Source organism: Dendrobates tinctorius, unplaced genomic scaffold (genome assembly GCF_039654945.1).
Source record: "Dendrobates tinctorius isolate UK_male_01 unplaced genomic scaffold, ASM3965494v1 ptg000070l, whole genome shotgun sequence".
Taxonomy (NCBI): Eukaryota; Metazoa; Chordata; class Amphibia; order Anura; family Dendrobatidae; genus Dendrobates; species Dendrobates tinctorius.
Genome location: NW_027361738.1, coordinates 70,657,680 through 70,675,537, shown reverse-complemented (window position 1 = coordinate 70,675,537; position 17,858 = coordinate 70,657,680). Strand labels below are relative to the sequence as shown.

At 43.0% G+C, this 17,858-nt stretch overlaps 1 protein-coding gene across 2 annotated transcripts in view; it reads left to right on the top strand.

The window, feature by feature from the left end:
* Positions 1-17,858, top strand: part of MALRD1 (MAM and LDL receptor class A domain containing 1) — a 586,417-nt gene that overhangs the window by 349,823 nt on the left and 218,736 nt on the right. For both annotated transcript variants that reach the window (XR_012233447.1, XM_073581848.1), the window contains exon 29: positions 4,923-5,103. Coding sequence is in view for 1 of the 2 variants with exons in the window: in XM_073581848.1 (XP_073437949.1) it covers positions 4,923-5,103 (181 nt within the window). In the remaining variant the exon portion in view is untranslated. The remainder of the gene's footprint in view (positions 1-4,922; positions 5,104-17,858) is intronic.

Genomic DNA, 17,858 nt, shown 5'->3' with positions numbered 1-17,858 from the left:
CTGAGAAGTTTAACACGGCATAATAACAGGGTACATCTTAGATAGTCTGTATGGACAAATTGTACATTAAACTATCTATTGCTTGACCTCCGATCCTTGAGATACCTTGTCGCATAATAAATTGACCAGTAGAAACCATATTAGCGTTTTTTGTAACTAACTTGAAAGGACAAATTAATTAACATCACTCAAAATCTGCTCATCTGAGGATTAATGATGCAGCAGATGTAACTGCTCAGGACATTATGTGTTATATATGCAGAGAAATACTGGGAAAATGCTTTGTGAGAGTAGTCAGGTATATAAAGTATAGCATTTAGCACCAGATAGGGACAATGTGCCTCTACTATGTCCTCCGCCGAAAGTACAAGTAAAAAGACTTTTCTTGTTGAATCCATACTGTTATTAAAGCTGGTCAAAACTTTATTGAAAGGGAATGTCTCATGTATGTAACTTTACATAATTATAAAAAAGTCTTTGCAAAAATCGTTTTAATTTACTATTTTTCAAATAGAGAAAGATAGAAAATCTGTAAAATAGCAGATGAATAAGAGCGCTCTGTGTCACCTACGCTGGCACCCCTACATAGTTTCCCTTCTCCCTCCATGCAGAGACGCCGCCATACTCACTATCCCAGCCACGAGGCGTGTTCCCCGGCGTTCTCCCTGATGCCTGTCTCCCGGTGGCGCACCTAGTGCATGCCCGCACTCCCCTGTTCTTAGAGAGGCAGCGCGTGCACCTGCTAAGTTGCCCCTAGCCAATGGCTGGGATCGCGGAGATGTGTTATCTTTACCAGGAGTCCTGGATATTTTTTTTATCCTGGAAGCCTCATGGATGTTCTGGGAAATATGGTATGGTTTTATTGACAAACATCACAGAAAAATAATAATGGCGGGTCAAGCTCAATGTATGTGGCATGCACAAGAAACCTTCAAGGAGCTCAGGTTATTAGGAGGCTTCTGTGGTGCTCAGGAAATTTGTCAACCTGTTCAGGAACCCAAGAGGTTTCCCACTTTTCCCATTAGGCTCTCAGAAGTTCTAGAAGAGCTGTAAATTATAATGTACGTTAATATACAATATGTATTTAACTGGAATACTATAGACCTCCTACTGTTTGTGGCGCTAACCTATGCTAATTTGTAAATTTTCCTATGACTGCTACATCATTTATGGAAGCAGCTTGCTTAGAATAAGTAATTACGTCCGTATGGATAAATGCCATGCATTATTACGACATTAAAAAGGATTATTATATATTACCTGCTATGATGCACTGCTCTTCAATGGTCCCTGCTGTTTTTCGAAACTTTCCACAAATCAGTAGTTCAAGGGAATATTAGAAATCTACCTTTTTCTCTACTTATGAGTAGAGATGAGCAAACTTGTTTGGAAAATGTTCGCCAATCTCAAACTCGACAGGAACGTAGCTAATTCGGAATTGTGTTCAGATTCCAGAGCATTTTTCCTAAAAATTGGCAAAAGTTGGCCAATGGTCGGTAAATGATCGAGTTCACTAAGGGCCCTTTCAGACTTCAATGTTTCCGGTATCCACACAGGCCGCAAAATGTCCCACACACATGCACACTGATGACACACCGATGACATCCCTGTGTCATCAGTGTTACACATACCGATGCCTGGTAATCAGCGGTACTCTTTGCGCAGTTCCCCATGTGCTGAAGTGAACACAGCTTACATCACGGTCCCTTGTTCATGCTGCGACCAGCACTATCAGGGGACAATGTTAAGAGTTGTTAACTTGTTAACTGTTAACAGCACTAAATATATAAATAAGTAAATACAAAAATGTTAAAAATTATGTGGGTTTGATAACTAGTCAGGCAAAACTGACTGCTGCAGGCTGCAACCCTCAACTGTCAGCTTCAGTAAGGCTGTTTATGAAGAATAGAGGGGGTCCCCATGGCAAAATTTTTAATTATTGAAGTAAATAATAAAAAAAATGATGGGGGTCCCACCCATTTTTGATAACCAGCCAAGCTTAAGCAGGCAGGTGGGTATTGGTATTCCCAGGCTGGTAAGGGATTGGATATAGCCCCCAGCCTAAAAAATCGCAGCCCACAGCTGCTCCAGAAAAGGCGCATCTAATAGATAGTAATTCTGGCTCTTTTCCTGGCTCTTCCCATTTGGCCTCTGGTGGTGGCAAGTAGGGTTCTTATTTGTGAGGTTAATGTCACCTTTGTATTGTCTGGTGACATCAAGCACACAGGTTAGTAATGGAGAGATGTCTATAAGACTCCTCTCCATTACTAATCCTAAAATTATATTGTAAATAAACACACAGCCAGAATAAAGTCCTTTAATATAAAGAATGAAACAGACTCCTTTAATGAACCTAAATTAACCCTTACTCTTGTCACTGCCCAGCTCACAGAAGCCATGATCTCTTGTCACAGAATTAAAATAAAAACCAATATTCCTCACCTATCTGCTGATAAGATAATAATCCATTTGTCCCGCAACGAGTCTAGCTCTGCTACTTCTAGGAGTACACTGCGAGATACAGTTGTGAGCTGATTTTAATCACCTGGGAAACTTTATGAATATTGTCTCTTTCCCAGAATATTAACATCAGCCCCCAGCCGTCGGCGTTCCCTCTACTGATTATGAAAATTACGGGGGACCCCGAAGCGATTTTTTTCAATTGCTTTTTTAATTGTCAACAAGAACAGTAAGGTCACTTTAGTTCATAGCAGCTGTTTCTCTTGCTTTGCAAGTGCCAGTGCCGGACTGATGAACGGCCACCAGTTTGGCACTCGACACTCAGGCATTCTACAGTCTGGCACTGGAGCTACCATGAAACACGGTGGCTTGAACTCAGGTGTCCTTTCATGTTACAAGAGTTAAGATCAACCAGGTCTCTTGGCAGCTGCGAGGCCGAAAACCTCATATGAAACTTCGAGGAATATTTTAAGATTACTGAAGTTTTCAGTTGCTGGAACACCTGAAGGCTGCAAACTAAGGTTACCTTCGGTGTGTATTTTACTGTACTAGTAAATAAAAAAATAATTGACAAAAAACAGAGTGGAGTCCCTCATAATTTTCATAAACAGCTGAGGGAAAGCCAACGGCTGGGGTCTGATACTAATATGCTAGAAGAGAAACAATATTCTTAAAGGTTCCCAGGCTATTAATATCAGCTCACAGCTATATACTTAGCCTTTCCTGGTTATTAAAATGGGTGACCCCCCAAAAAATGACTTGGGGATCCCCTAGATTTTTTATAAAAAGGAAGGCAAAACTGACACCTGCGGGCTGCAACCCTCAGCTGTCAGCTTCAGCAAGGCTATTTATCAATAATAGAGGGGTCCCAATGCCATATTTTTTAACTATTGAAATAAACAATTAAAAAGACAGCATGGGGTCCCTCCCATATTGACACCCAGCCAAGCTAAAACAGACAACTGGGGCTGCTATTTTCAGGCTGGTAAGGTGCCATGGATATTCACTCACCCCAGCCTAAAAATAGCAGCCCACAGCCACCTAAAAAAGGTGCATATTATTAGATGTTCCAATTCTGGTGCTTTGCCCGGTTGTTTCCACTTGCCCTGTGGTGGTGGCAAGTGGGGTTCATATTTGGGGGGTTGGTGTCACCATTGTATTGTCCGATGACATCAAGCCACAGCTTAGTAATGCAGAGGCGTCTATAAGACACCTATCCATTATTAATCCTATGTAATTGTATTGTAAATAAAGACACAGCAAGTATAAAGTCCTTTAATTGTAAGAATGAGACAGACTCCGTTAGGGTACTGTCACACTTAGCGATGTACCAGCGATCCCGACCAGCGATATGACGCGGTCAGGATCGCTGGTACATCGCTAAGTGGTCGCTAGTGAGCTGCCACACAGGCAGATCTCACCAGCGACATCGCTGGGGACGGGGGTCGCTACTTACCTGTCACACCAGGCGATCCTGCGTCCTCCCGCCCGGCTCCACGCGTCGCTCGTCGTCACAGCAGGAAGCGCCGCAGGAAGCTGATGACGAGAAACGGTCCAGCCTGTTCTCGCGCGATCAGCGATAACCAGCGGGGGAGCGGGTTGTAGGTAAGTATCAGACACAGCGATATCGCTAGCAATATCGCTATAACGTCACAAGTTATAGCGATATTGCTAGCGATATCGCTTAGTGTGACATGCCCTTTAATGAATCTGTGAGACTTTTTCTCACTGTGCTAGCGGTGAACAAACTGTGTTTGTTAGTTTTAAATAAAAGAGGAAAAGTGTGTTTTGCTTTTATTTCAAATAAAGGACTTTATTCTGGCTGTATGATCGTCGAACCGCTCGGCGGACATCGGGATGTTTTCTGATCCAAACCGAATCGAACCTTGAAAGATTCGCCCATCTCTACTTATGAGCCATTTTACCCTATCTCCCACCCACTTGCTTTCTGAAGTCCTCAGCTGAAATCCATCTTAATCGATGCATGACACTTTCTATTATGCTGTATGGAGAGAAAAGGATGGATGGAGGAGTAAAGATTGTCCAGCACAGTGAGACACAAGCAGACCCCAGAAGACAAAGATGGATCAAGCTGTGGCTTCTAGTAACTGTTTTACCTTACTTCAGTGCTGGATTCACAGCTACATTACCTAGTACTGTTGTATAATGTCTTCCATGCTGGTGCTTTACTCTGTGTGTTACAGAGAATCAAGAGCAGGAATTCATATCTCTATCTGTGCTGTGCACAGGAGACATCAAAGCAGCTGGTCTCCAAGAACTAGACCAGAGATAACTGAGAAGTAAAGATAGAGCCTGCCGAGGGAACACTGATGAAAATGAAGGCTGCACATCATATAATTGTAACAAATGGTGATATTTCACATGTACACACACAGGACAGCTTGTTCTGAAAGGTTACGTGAAACAAGTATTCTTTAACATTTATGTTATTTTATATTTAGACAGAGAAGGACCTAACGAAAGTATGGGGAGAATCCGAGAATCAAGACGGGAAATGGAATAAAGTGGAAATTCACTTGGGGAAGTTGAGAAACTTTGAAGTCATATTTGAAGGTGTACGGATAAAAGACTTTGGAGGAGGAGCAGCCATTGATGACATTGAATTTATAAACTGTTCTCCAGGTAAGTAGCAATATATTGAATAGCTCTGATATTTATCTTCTCAGAAAATTTGCCTATACTCCAAAATTGTACTTATTACCGCCCAGAAATTAGCCATCATAGCTTCTCTCCACCTATGATTAACGATTCAAGAATCATCAGAAAAGAATCATCAGAAAAGGTTTATTAAACCTTGTAAATCATTGTTCTAAATTCCTGCCCAATCTTTGCTTTAAAGTCCGATGGACTGGACAATTCGGGGATTGATATTTCTGTTTATACTGGAAAGGCTGCTAATTAACAAGTGGTCCCACTCGATTTCTAAGCAAAAATATCAACAGGCATTAAGATCAATAAATTATAAGTTATATTGAAACGTTTTCCATAATATATGAATCTTCTCAGCTCCTTCTGCTATATCGCAGATTAACAGTTTGGCGTGACGTGCGAATTTTAAAGGGATTGTTAAGGACTAAGGCTGGTTCACATTTGCTTATGGAGTAGCTGTGGAGGGCTGCGGACTTCCTCCATGATGCTCCGCCCACGGCCACACCTCCTCTGGTCAGCTCTGCCTCTGTCGGCATGCGGCCTGTGTACCCTATCTTTAGCATTAGGTATGCAGGCCGTGTCGATGCATACGGATACCTCCGCATGTGCCGTTTTAATGGTGCAGCGACCTGCGCCGAACGCAACGTGTTGCATTTTGTTGCGGTCGCCGCACCATCAAAGCGACGCATGCAGAGGCATCCACATACATCGGCACGGCCTGCGTACCTAATGCTAAAGATAGGGTACGCAGGCCGCATGCTGATGGAGGTGGAACTGACTGGAGGAGGTGCGGCCATGGGCAGAGCTTCACGGAGGAAGTCCGCAGCCCTCCGCAGCTCCTCCATACACAAATGTGAAACCGGCCTTATATATGAAGTGACCGATCATTAGATTAGGTCAACAAAATATGATGTCAGACCCCCACAGATCAACTCTTTGCAGTTCTCGCAGTGATTAGATTTACAGTATAGAGAGCTAGAACAGCATGGCTTCGAATGCTGTGTAGTCATCGTTCTCAGGTGCGAAAGCTCAGCTCCTACTATAGTACAATAAAGAAACCTCCACTCCTAATGAAGTACTTGCGTCTGCCACCGGTGCTGCAAACAGCTGATTGTTGGGAGTGCCATGAGTCGGACCTCCCCTAGTTAGATATTGATAACCAAAGCTAATGAGAGGTCATTAATATATAAGTTGTGGACAACGCATTTAAGTGCTACACACACCACATCTGCCCTAATCTGTCAGCCAGGTAATAAACTTTAGGTTCTGTCTCTCATTCTCAATTTGAGACCTGTATAGTTGACACGCCAAGTCTAACTGCGGGCGAAACTTACTAATGCTATTCTTTAGCTCTTTTGGTCCAAAAAAAGTGGTCAAAAGTTCTTTGAATGTTATAACTGTATCCTACCCAAAGGCAATACTAGCTCTGTGGGTGCCAAAAGAAAAGGCTTAAGCATGAGCCCTGCTACCCTTCCTTAAAGGAGCACGAAACCTAGAAATGAATGTGTGAACAAGAAATTTGATTGCCCTCACCGATTGTTATTCTGCAGCATTTTTGGCATGATGCTGGAACAGTCAGTCATGTAAAAATCCTGCAGAGACCTAAAGGCATAATCTCCTTCTGATAAGTTCTATCTTAGGGTACCGTTACACCTAGCGATGCACCAGCGATCCCGACTAGCGATATGACGCGGTCAGGATCGCTGGTGCATCGCTAGGTGGTCGCTAGTGAGCTGCCACACAGGCAGATCTCACCAGCGACATCGCTGGGGTCGGGGGTCGCTACTTACCTGTCAGACGCGGCGATCCTGCGTCCTCCCGCCCGGCTCCACGCGTCGCTCGTTGGCGTCACAGGAAGCGCCGCAGGAAGTGACCGACGAGGAATGGTCCAGGAGCTTCTCGCGCGATCAGCGATAACCAGCGGGGGGAGCCAGTCGGAGGTAGGTATCACATGCAGCGATATCGCTAGCAATATCGCTGCTACGTCACAAAATCGGTGACTTTACAGTGATATTGCTAGCGATATCGCAGTGTGTAACGGGGGCTTTAGGCTGGTGACAGACTGAAGTTCCACTTACTTGCTCAAGGGGGTGTAGATTAGTGATGTTTGTTCTACCACAATAAGAGTAGTAGGGAGAGGCTTCTGCTGCAGACATTTGTCTTACTGTTAACCAGAGTACAGTGAGGAGCAGAACACGGTGGAGTTCTTTATCTGTTTCTCAGTTTTAATTGTAACATGACTTAAAACTGGATCTAAGAAAAGGTGGAGAAGGAAGTGATAAGTGATGGAATATTTTCTGTCTTTGGAGTTCTTAAAATCTAGTATGATATTTTTTGGAAGCACAATCATCCATGTAATTGCACCTTTTCCCACCAATCCATAGTATTCTTATTCATACAAGGAACCACAGATTGGCAGTGACCCCGTAATCTATTCCTACATTCTTCAGTTCCAGTCCTCACTAAATTGAGGTCACTAATAATTTCAAATTACGGTAAGCTAGATTTCTTACACAAGGAAAGTAGGGGCGACAGTGACAACTTTAGGGAAACACTATTTTTTGAAATAAGATAGTATAGAAGCCTTCATGGCTACGAGGCAGCTGTAGATTTTCTTGGACAGACTCTTGATTTAATAAACGCTTTAATATTGTCTGGTATCATTGCTAATTCTAAGAAGCTGAAGAAGAGGAAGCTGCAAATATATCAGCTGCACTCATTATACAAGCATTTTTCTTGGGTACGGTTTCAGAGATAAAAGTCTATGCTTCTCATCATGGAGGGGAAAATCTTTGGGAAGGGCTTACATACAGTAATATTATAAAAACACCGAGACCCGATTGATATCGGAGACTCGGAGAGGTATCGCTAGAATCTAGGGAGGGTGAAGATCTACTGTGTTCATTATTTTGGGAATTATACAGCATTTGAGGTTCTCTTTCCTGAAAGTGTACAACCCCTTTAATTTAATGAGAAATCCTTTTTTTTACTGTATGGAGGATCTGGACCTCTGTGGATCTATAACCACCATATTAAACAGGTGAAGAATTGGAGTAGATGTTCCAAATTCATTACAGTGGCTCATTCTTGATAATAAATGTTGTACATTTTTAGATCGTCAAGTCTTACTTTACTCCACCTCTTGTTTGGCTTACTTAAGTTACTTTAGACTATTTTTTGCGCCTATTTTTGGCACCTATTAAAATAGCTCTCCCATCAAAGTTTTTATCCTCTTAATATACTGCATTCATCATGTTATATACCACTATCTACTTACAATTGCTCATTTTGCCTTTCTATCCAGATAATTCTTCTCTTTTCTCTCCTCTATGTAGAAACAGGAAATCTCTTATCCCAGCATAAATCATTGCCCTCTTCAACCCCTGACTCAGCTGCTCTCTCCTCCCCCATGCTAGGGATTTTAGCGGCGACTGATGACTCATACAGGGAAAATTAACCTCCTGTTTCTGCATAAAGCTTAGAAGGATTCAGCTTGTCAATTTTTAATCACATGATGTCATAGACCTAATGGAAAAGAGAAGAATTAAGTGGGTAGAAAGGCAAAATGATCAATTGTTAGTACACAGTGCTATATAATATGATGATTGCAATATATTAAGAGGATACTAATTTTGATAGGAGAACTTTTTTTAAGATTCAAAAAGTTTCACATGAAACCACAAACTCATGTCTCCTTATCAGTTTCAGGGGAAAAAATGTCTAAAAATGATGTAGTTGGTTGATATTGAGAAATAAGAGAATTTGGGAAAGAGTTGGTAATAGCGATGAGTGAATCAATTCTTTGCAAATTGAAATCACTTTAATTTTTTGTGATTTGCTTTGTATGAATCCATCAACATGGTTATTTTGCTTGACTATATAGACCTGGGAAGAGGTTAGAAAAATACAAATTACAGGGAGAGTGATTACCCAAGCGGGGCTCTGCAGGAGACAAGTAAATGCCGGGGCCAGTTGAGTATAATTTTTTTTCACTACATTTATTATGGTCTGGAGTCTGAGGTTTGGAATCAGATTTCCCACTTATAATGGAGCAAAACTGCACAATTCAAATTTCGGGTGATTTGTTCATTTTTTCTGCAGGCAAAACCTGCTTTCTTGGCAATGAAGAAGCTACGTACAAAAAGCAGATTTTACTGGATGAAGCAGGCGTTAGGGAGAGAGAGGCCGCGCTGTCTGGAGCAGTATCTGCAAGGGGCTGCAGCGCTAAGAGGCCGCTGAAACAATCCAGGGTGCCGCCGTGAGAGGAGGACCTCCAGTCACATTGTATCCAGCCCCTTTGATAGACTCGAGCTCCAGTAATTACAAAATAAACAGGATTTCATTCCTGCCTTAGGATATCTTTTACCCTACTTTTCTCCTCCAGACGCAGAGAATGCCCCCTTGTGACCGTCACCTTCCTTGGTATAAACAGATCCTCGGAGAGATATTTGTATTGTCCCCTTATATACTTATACATGGTTATTAGATCGCCCCTCGGTCATCTTTTTTCTAGACTAAATAATCCAAATTTTGCTAATCTCTCTGGGTATTGTAGTTCCCCCATCCCCTTTATTAATTTTGTTGCCCTCCTTTGTACCCGCTCTAGTTCCATTATATCCTTCCTGAGCACCGGTGCCCAAAACTGTACACAGTACTCCATGTGCGGTCTAACCAGAGATTTGTACAGAGGCAGTATAATGCTCTCATCATGTGTATCCAGACCTCTTTTAATGCACCCCATGATCCTGTTTGCCTTGGCAAAGTTTATCATTAACTAAGATCCCCAAGTCCTTCTCCACATCAGATTAACCCAGTGGTTTACCGTTCGGTGTGTAATGGTGATATTGATTCCTTCTTCCCATGTGTATAACCTTACATTTATCATTGTTAAACTGCATCTGCCACCTTTCGGCCCAAGTTCCCAACTTATCCAGATCCATCTGTAGCAGAATACTATCTTCTCTTGTATTGACTGCTTTACATAGTTTTGTATCATCTGCAAATATCAATATTTTACTGTGCAAACCTTCTACCAGATCGTTAATAAATATGTTGAAGAGAAGAGGTCCCAACACCGACCCCTGTGGTACCCCACTGGTCACAGCGACCCAGTTAGAGAATATACCATTTATAACCACCCTCTGCTTTCTATCACTAAGCCAGTTACTTACCCATTTACACACATTTTCCCCTAGACCCAGCATTTTCATTTTGTGTACCAACCTCTTGTGTGGCACGGTATCAAACGCTTTGGAAAAATCAAGATATACCACATCCAATGACTCACCTTGGTCCAGTCTATAGCTTACCTCTTCATAAAATCTGATTAGATTGGTTTGACAGGAGCAATTCCTCATAAACCCATGCTGATATGGCGTTAAACAGTTATTCTCATTGAGATAATCCAGAATAACATCCCTCAGAAACCCTTCAAATATTTTACCAACAATAGAGGTTAGACTTACTGGCCTATAATTTCCAGGTTCACTTTTAGAGCCCTTTTTGAATATTGGTACCACATTTGCTATGCACCAGTCCTGTGGAACAGACCCCGTCGCTTTAGAGTCTCTAAATATAAGAAATAATGGTTTGTCTATTACATTACTTAGTTCTCTTAGTACTCATGGGTGTATGCCTTCCGGACCCGGAGATTTATCTATTTTAATCTTATTTAGCCGGTTTTGCACCTCTTCTTGGGTTAGATTGGTGACCCTTAATATAGGGTTTTCTTTGTCTCTCGGCATTTCACCTAGCATTTCATTTTCCACCGTGAATACCGTGGAGAAGAAGGTGTTTAATATATTAACTTTTTCCTCATCATCTACAACCATACTTTCCTCACAATTTTTTAATGGCCTACACTTTCACTTTTGATTCTTTTACTATTGATATAGTTGAAGAATAGCTTGGGATTAGTTTTACTCTCCTTAGCAATGTGCTTCTCTGTTTCCTTTTTGGCAGCTTTAATTATTTTTTTAGATAAAGAATTTTTCTCCTTATAGTTTTTTAGAGCTTCAGCGGTGCCATCCTGCTTTAGTAGTTTAAATGCTTTCTTTTTACTGTTAATTGCCCCTCTTACTTTTTTGTTTAGCCACATTGGGTTTTTCCTATTTCTTGTCCTTTTATTCCCACAAGGTATAAACCGCTTACAGTGCCTATTAAGGATGTTCGTAAACATTTCCCATTTATTTTCTGTATTCTTATTTCTGAGGACATTGTCCCAGTCAACCAGGTTAAGGGCATCTCTAAGCTGGTCAGACTTTGCCTTCCTAAAGTTCAGTGTTTTTGTGACTCCCTGACATGTCCCCCTAGCGAAAGACAAGTGAAACTGTACAATATTGTGGTCGCTATTTCCTAGATGCCCCACAACCTGCAGATTTGTTATTCTGTCAGGTCTGTTAGCTAGTATTAGGTGTAAAGTGCTGCTCCTCTGGTTGGATTCTGCACCAATTGTGAGAGATAATTATTCTTGGCTATAAGCAGAAACCTGTTGCCTTTATGGGTTTCGCAGGTCTCTGTTTCCCAGTTAATATCCGGGTAGTTAAAGTCCCCCCATAACAAGGACCTCATTATGGGTTGCAGCTTCATCTATCTGCCTTAGTAGTAAACTTTCCATGATTTCTGTTATATTTGGGGGTTTGTAACAGACCCCAAAGAGAATTTTGTTACTATTTTTCCCTCCATGTATTTCGACGCATAAGGACTCGACATCCTCATTCCCTTCGCTAATATCTTCCCTTAAAGTGGACATTAGACAAGACTTTATATAAAGACAAACCCCTCCTCCTCTCCGATTTTTACGATCCTTTCTAAACAGACTGTGTAGCGCCCCTGAGGCTTCAGTCGCCACAGAGGTACTGCACCTTCTCCTAAGGTGTAGTGCCCCACCATCCAGGTAAGGTGGGAACTCCTGACCACGCTCCACACCTGCATTCCACACACAGGATAGTTCAGTGGGGCCACCTAACAGCTTCAGGCCGGGGGTTAGCAGAGCACCCCACGTGGAACCCTGCTTCGTAACACGAGATGTGCTGGGAGGCGGGTGGAGTGAGATGATACAAAAGAGTGGGAAGAGTGAGAGTTAAGAGTTAGTTGGAGAGAGAGGGAGAAGAGTGAAGATGGGTGTCTGAAGGACGTGCTGCAGCAGGTCCCAGTGATCTGGGCTGCTGGCACGAGAAAGACCAGAGAAAGAGACTGATAAGATTGATAACCTAACCTTCCATAAGAGAGAGAGAACAGATCGGAACGAAGGACAATAGAAGGACGGTGGGAAGCTGGTTGAAGAAAGATAGAGAACCCTTCCAGTCCAGAGCGCAAAGGCCGGGGCCCGGTCCCCGAGGTTGATTGGATCTTTATGTCCGGCAACAGACACCGGAGGAGTAGTGAGCCACTAACGCCTTGCTCCCATCATAAACTTGGGACACAACAGCAACTGAATAGAGAGCCGGGACGCAGTGAGGAGTCCCCGAAGCATGCTACAGCTGTTTGTCATACAAGTAGAAACTAGGAACACCTAGAGAGAGGCATTCCAGGATAACTAAGTACTGGAGTACTTCGCACCTAAAGGCGCATTGGAGGAGTCGTTCAGTGAAGGTACATATTGGCGGAGTGTGGAAGGGAGAACCCTATCTGGCCTGGAGGTTGGCTGGAGCCCTGACCTGGAGAACACAGTACGGAGGCAGGCGTGTGTGTGCACTGCAAACAGTGAGTAAAGCCTTGGAACCGCACACACTGGTGTCCTCCAGTTATTCCAGCACCGCTACACCTGGGTAACAACATCTATACCATTCTGTGCTTCTCCGCATCCATTGCACCTACACTGCCCCGGGACTACAGCTCCACCTGTGGGGAGCTTCACCATCTTTGCTGCACCACACCATCAGTCCCAGCGGATCTGCATGCAGCGTTGGCTCAACATCTTACTTGCCAAACACCACGGGTGGCGTCACAAACTATTCTACCATTAACTACATCTCCCCCATTGCTTGGGCGCCCAGGGCCGTGGACCGGGTCACCGCTGCTGTGACACATCCCCCTGACACCGGCCCAGTACCGAGTAACCCACTGCCCTGGGAGGGTGACCCAACTGTAACCCTGTAAGTTAACTGCCCAGTCATAGCTTTCATCTAACCATGTCTCGGTTATTCCCACTATGTCATAGTTACCTGTAGATATTTCTGCTTCTAGTTCTTCCATCTTGTTTGTCAGGCTTCTGCCGTTTGCGAGCATGCATTTTAGAGAATTTTGCTTTGTTCCAATCTCCTCCCTGTTGATTGTTTTAGAAATTTTCTTATCTCCCTTCTGAGTATGTTGTCTTGGATCTTCTTTGCCACACCTCATATCATTCATCAGTATAATATCTGGTTTCATGTTTGTGTCTAACGTTTTTCTTCCCATCCCCTCTTCTTCTAGTTTAATGCTCTCCTGATGAGTGTAGCGAGTCTTCTGGCGAACGTGTGTTTCCCAGGTTTGTTGAGGTGTAGTCCGTCTCTGGCGAGGAGTCCATCGTACAGGTAATTCACACCGTGGTCCAGGAATCCGAATCCTTGTTGTCTGCACCATCGTCTTAGCCAGTTGTTCGCATCAAGGATCCTGTTCCATCTCCTGGTGCCATGCCCGTCTACTGGAAGGATAGAAGAAAAAACTACCTGTGCATCCAGTTCCTTTACTTTCTTCCCCAACTCTTCAAAGTCCTTGCAGATTGTCGGTAGGTCCTTCCTTGCCATGTCATTTGTGCCAACATGTATCAGAAGAAATGGGTGGACGTCCTTGGAACTGATGAGCTTTGGTATCCTATCGGTCACATCCTTGATCTTCGCACCGGGGAGGCAGCATACTTCTCTTGCGGTTATATCCGGTCTGCAGATGGCTGCTTCTGTGCCTCTCTGTAGTGAGTCTCCCACCACTACCACTCTTCTTCGCTTCTTGGCTGTACTTTTTGTTGTCACTTCTGGGTGTTGCTGTGTGCCCTTTTCTTCTTTGCTTGCTGGTAGTGCCTCATCCTTAGGTGTACCATCGTCATCCTCTGCAAGGCCTTGGTATCGGTTTGTCAGTTGTGTGGTTGGTGATGTCTCTATCGTCTTCTTACTTCTTTTGGTCACATGCTTCCTCTTGTCTGCTTTTGGAGGTTCTCTGACACTTTCTTCACCTTCTGTGACCAGTAGAGATGCTTCTGTTCTGTCTAGGAAGTCTTCATTTTCTTTGATGAGTTTCAAAGTTGCAATTCTTTTTTCCTGACCACGCACCTTTTCTTCTAAAAGGGCCATTAATCTACTCTTCTGGCAGGTGAAGTTGGATTCTTCTTCTGGTCGATCTGTGAACATGTAGCACATGTTGCAGCTCACTATGTAGGTTGTCACATCTGCCATATTGCTCCTAGATCCTGCTGACTTGCTGCGTATCTTCCTTCTTGTGTAATCTACTCGATCAGGCAAGCTTTCTTGCAATAATGTACTAGAGGCGAAAATTTGCGTGCCGTAAGGCGCACGGTTCGGTGATGCTTTCCAAGCAGCTGGTCCCGGCTGCATCCATCGATCCTCTTGCTTAGGGAGACTCTTCGCTTTTCCCAGAAGGCACCTGGAATATGCAAATTATCTTCCTCAAGCTTCAATCCCTGGAGATTGTATGACACTGTTTACTTTCACACATTGGTCAGCTATTGTTCAATCTCACAGCTTGGTTGGCCAATGTTTACTTTACACATATTACTAATTTAATTAAGGGTGGTTTCACATTAGCGCTTTTTAAGCGCACGCACGGCCGGGGGTAGCTCCGCCCCCGAGCCGGCTCTCTGCCCGGCGTGCCCGCCCCTTGCTTGTAGCGCCGCCTCCTAGCGCACAGCGGCGCCTGCGATCGGCGCACCCTATCTTTAGCATAGGGTGCGCAGATCGTGCGCAGGCCGTGCGCTAGTTGCGCTTTGACCTGCGCTGCGCACTTTTGACGGTGCGCCGTGCGCGCCAAAATCCGAAAAGTTTGATTTTGGCGCGCACGGCGCACCGTCAAAAGTGCGCAGCGCAGGTCAAAGCGCAACTAGCGCACGGCCTGCGCACGATCTGCGCACCCTATGCTAAAGATAGGGTGCGCCGATCGCAGGCGCCGCTGTGCGCTAGGAGGCGGCGCTACAAGCAAGGGGCGGGCACGCCGGGCAGAGAGCCGGCTCGGGGGCAGAGCTACCCCCGGCCGTGCGTGCGCTTAAAAAGCGCTAATGTGAAACCACCCTAAACTGTACTAATCCTAACTGCCATCTCAGGTGAGGAGAACAAGACATTATGGTTTAAACTTGGGAAAAGCACAAAAATGAATGGCACGAAGACAATAAATTAGTCCTGTAGGAGCTTTACTTTTCTCGGTTTCTTTCATACTTTTTATGCAGTGATTTTTTTTTCTTTGTTTAGCTTTTCAAGAAAATACCATAAATTTTATGCGTTTTTTAAAACTCTTCAATCTTTTTGAAACTTTTTAAAACCCCCCTAAATATCTTTGTTTTCACATATTTGTTTTTCCTAATAGCAAAAGCTTGCAAAAATACTATGCCTAGAACATGATGTATATGGAAAAAAAAATTTTTTGGCTGCAAAAAAAAAAAAGATAAAAACGACGACAAAAGCATAGCCCAACCTCAATTCACAGCAACTGCAAAATGGAAGTCAGAGACAGATGCAATTCCCCTCGGTGAGACCCACATTTTGTGGATGCTCCGTAAGGCCACTTTCCCACGCTCAGTATTCGGTCAGTATTTTACATCAGTATTTGTAAGCCAACAGCAGTAGTGGGTGATAAATCCAGAAGTGGTGACGTGTCTCTATTATACTTTTCCTCTGATTGTTCCGCTCCTGATTTTGGCTTACAAATACTGATGTAAAATACTGATCAAATACTGAAGGTGTGAATGTGGTCTAAATGTCTGCAATGAAAATACCTGTCATTACTCTTCATGGTAGCAGAAAAAGTTATACTTATTTCAACTAGAGCAGAAGAGGGTTAAAGAGATCGAGGACCCGGACACATCAAAGGGCTTGGGATATAAAATATTTTTTTATGTATTTTTCAACATTGCAAAATCATTCCAGTGCAAGCGTGACGCTGGAGGGAAAGGTATCGACTCTGCTCTTCTAGTCTTCTAGATGTAGGTGAAAGGCAAAGAATCAAATGAAAACCTACAGAGATAAAACATGTAGGGCCGGGATCAACCTCAACGGCTTCAAAATATTGGAAAATATCCCGCAGTTATAAGGGAAAGGACAACAAAGCAAGCCAGGCCCTGTGTTCTGCATCTCTTTGAGATATGACCTCCCTTCTAATAAACTCCTCTTTTCATGAATGAAATATTTGCTGTTCCTTTTTTTTTTTTCATTCAGTCCTCTCTTAACGCCGTGCACGTGTGTAGAAATATATTACACTTTAACAGCAGCCTCAAGAATGGGAATAAATGAAAAACATATAGATTTTTTTAATTTTATTTTTCTTAATTCTCTATATGAAAAATGCAATAAATATAAAACATATAGTATTTGTCTACATTTTGGCATTTTTTTTTATTCTTTGTCACTACAATATACAATTTAAAAAAAAAAATCACTGCAGTCTTGCAGTTTTCACTCTGAGCCCAGAGAAAGAAAAATTTTTTTCAGCTCCAAAGTTTGGGTCCCCATTGTTTTCAATAGGGTTCGGTTTCAGATTCAAGTTTGGTACAGTACCAGTTCCAGAACCCAAACTTCTACCAGTCTGATCATCCCTACTCATTATCATCACAGACAGGATCACAATGACAGGTAACATAATAGATAACCCAGTGTCCATCATTGACCATAGATGATGAGCACAGCTCACCTCCTCCCCTCCCTGAACAATGATCTCTGCACAGCTGACAGAGCATGCCTGTAATGTTCTCACATATAAGTCAATGACACCATTTTCTTATGTCCTTGTGGTGGCTGACCTCTGATTTATTTCTTAAAATTTAAAAAAAAAAATCACTCTTGTTGTCATTTTCTGAGAGCCATAACGTTACCATTTTTCAGGATCTGGGGCAGGGTGAGGGCTTATTTTTTTGTGCTCTGAGCCGATGTGTTTACTGATACCATTTTGGTGTAGATACTATGGTTTAATCGCCTCTTATTGCATTTTATTTCAATGGTGCGGCGAGTCTGGCGACCTAAAAAACATAATTATGATGTTTTGATTTTTTTTCTCTTCTTGCGCCGTTTAACAATCTGATTCATTTACTTTTCTATTTTCATAGATCAGACATTTCTGAATGCAGCAATACAAAATATGTGTATTTTGAATTTAATTTAATTTTTAATGGGGCAAAAGGATGTGCTGAAGGCCCCTCATAGAATCATAGAATGTTAGAGTTGGAAGGGACCTCCTGGACCATCTGGTCCAACCCCCTGCTCAAAGCAGGATTCGCTAAATCATCCCAGTCAGATGTCTGTCCAGCCTCTGTTTGAAGACTTCCATTGAAGGAGAACTCACCACCTCTCGTGGCAGCCTGTTCCACTCATTGATCACTCTAACTGTCATCACGATCCTCCTGTGAACGTTTTAAAATATTATATTAAAAAAGCACAAAAATTAAAATCATCAATGATTTTAATTTTTGTGCTTTTTTTTTTTAATATAATATTTTAAAACGTTCACCGGAGGATTGTGATGACTGGCACAGGGGTCTTCAGCACATCCTTACTGCCATGACAACCCATCGGCACCCCGCGATCACGTGATGA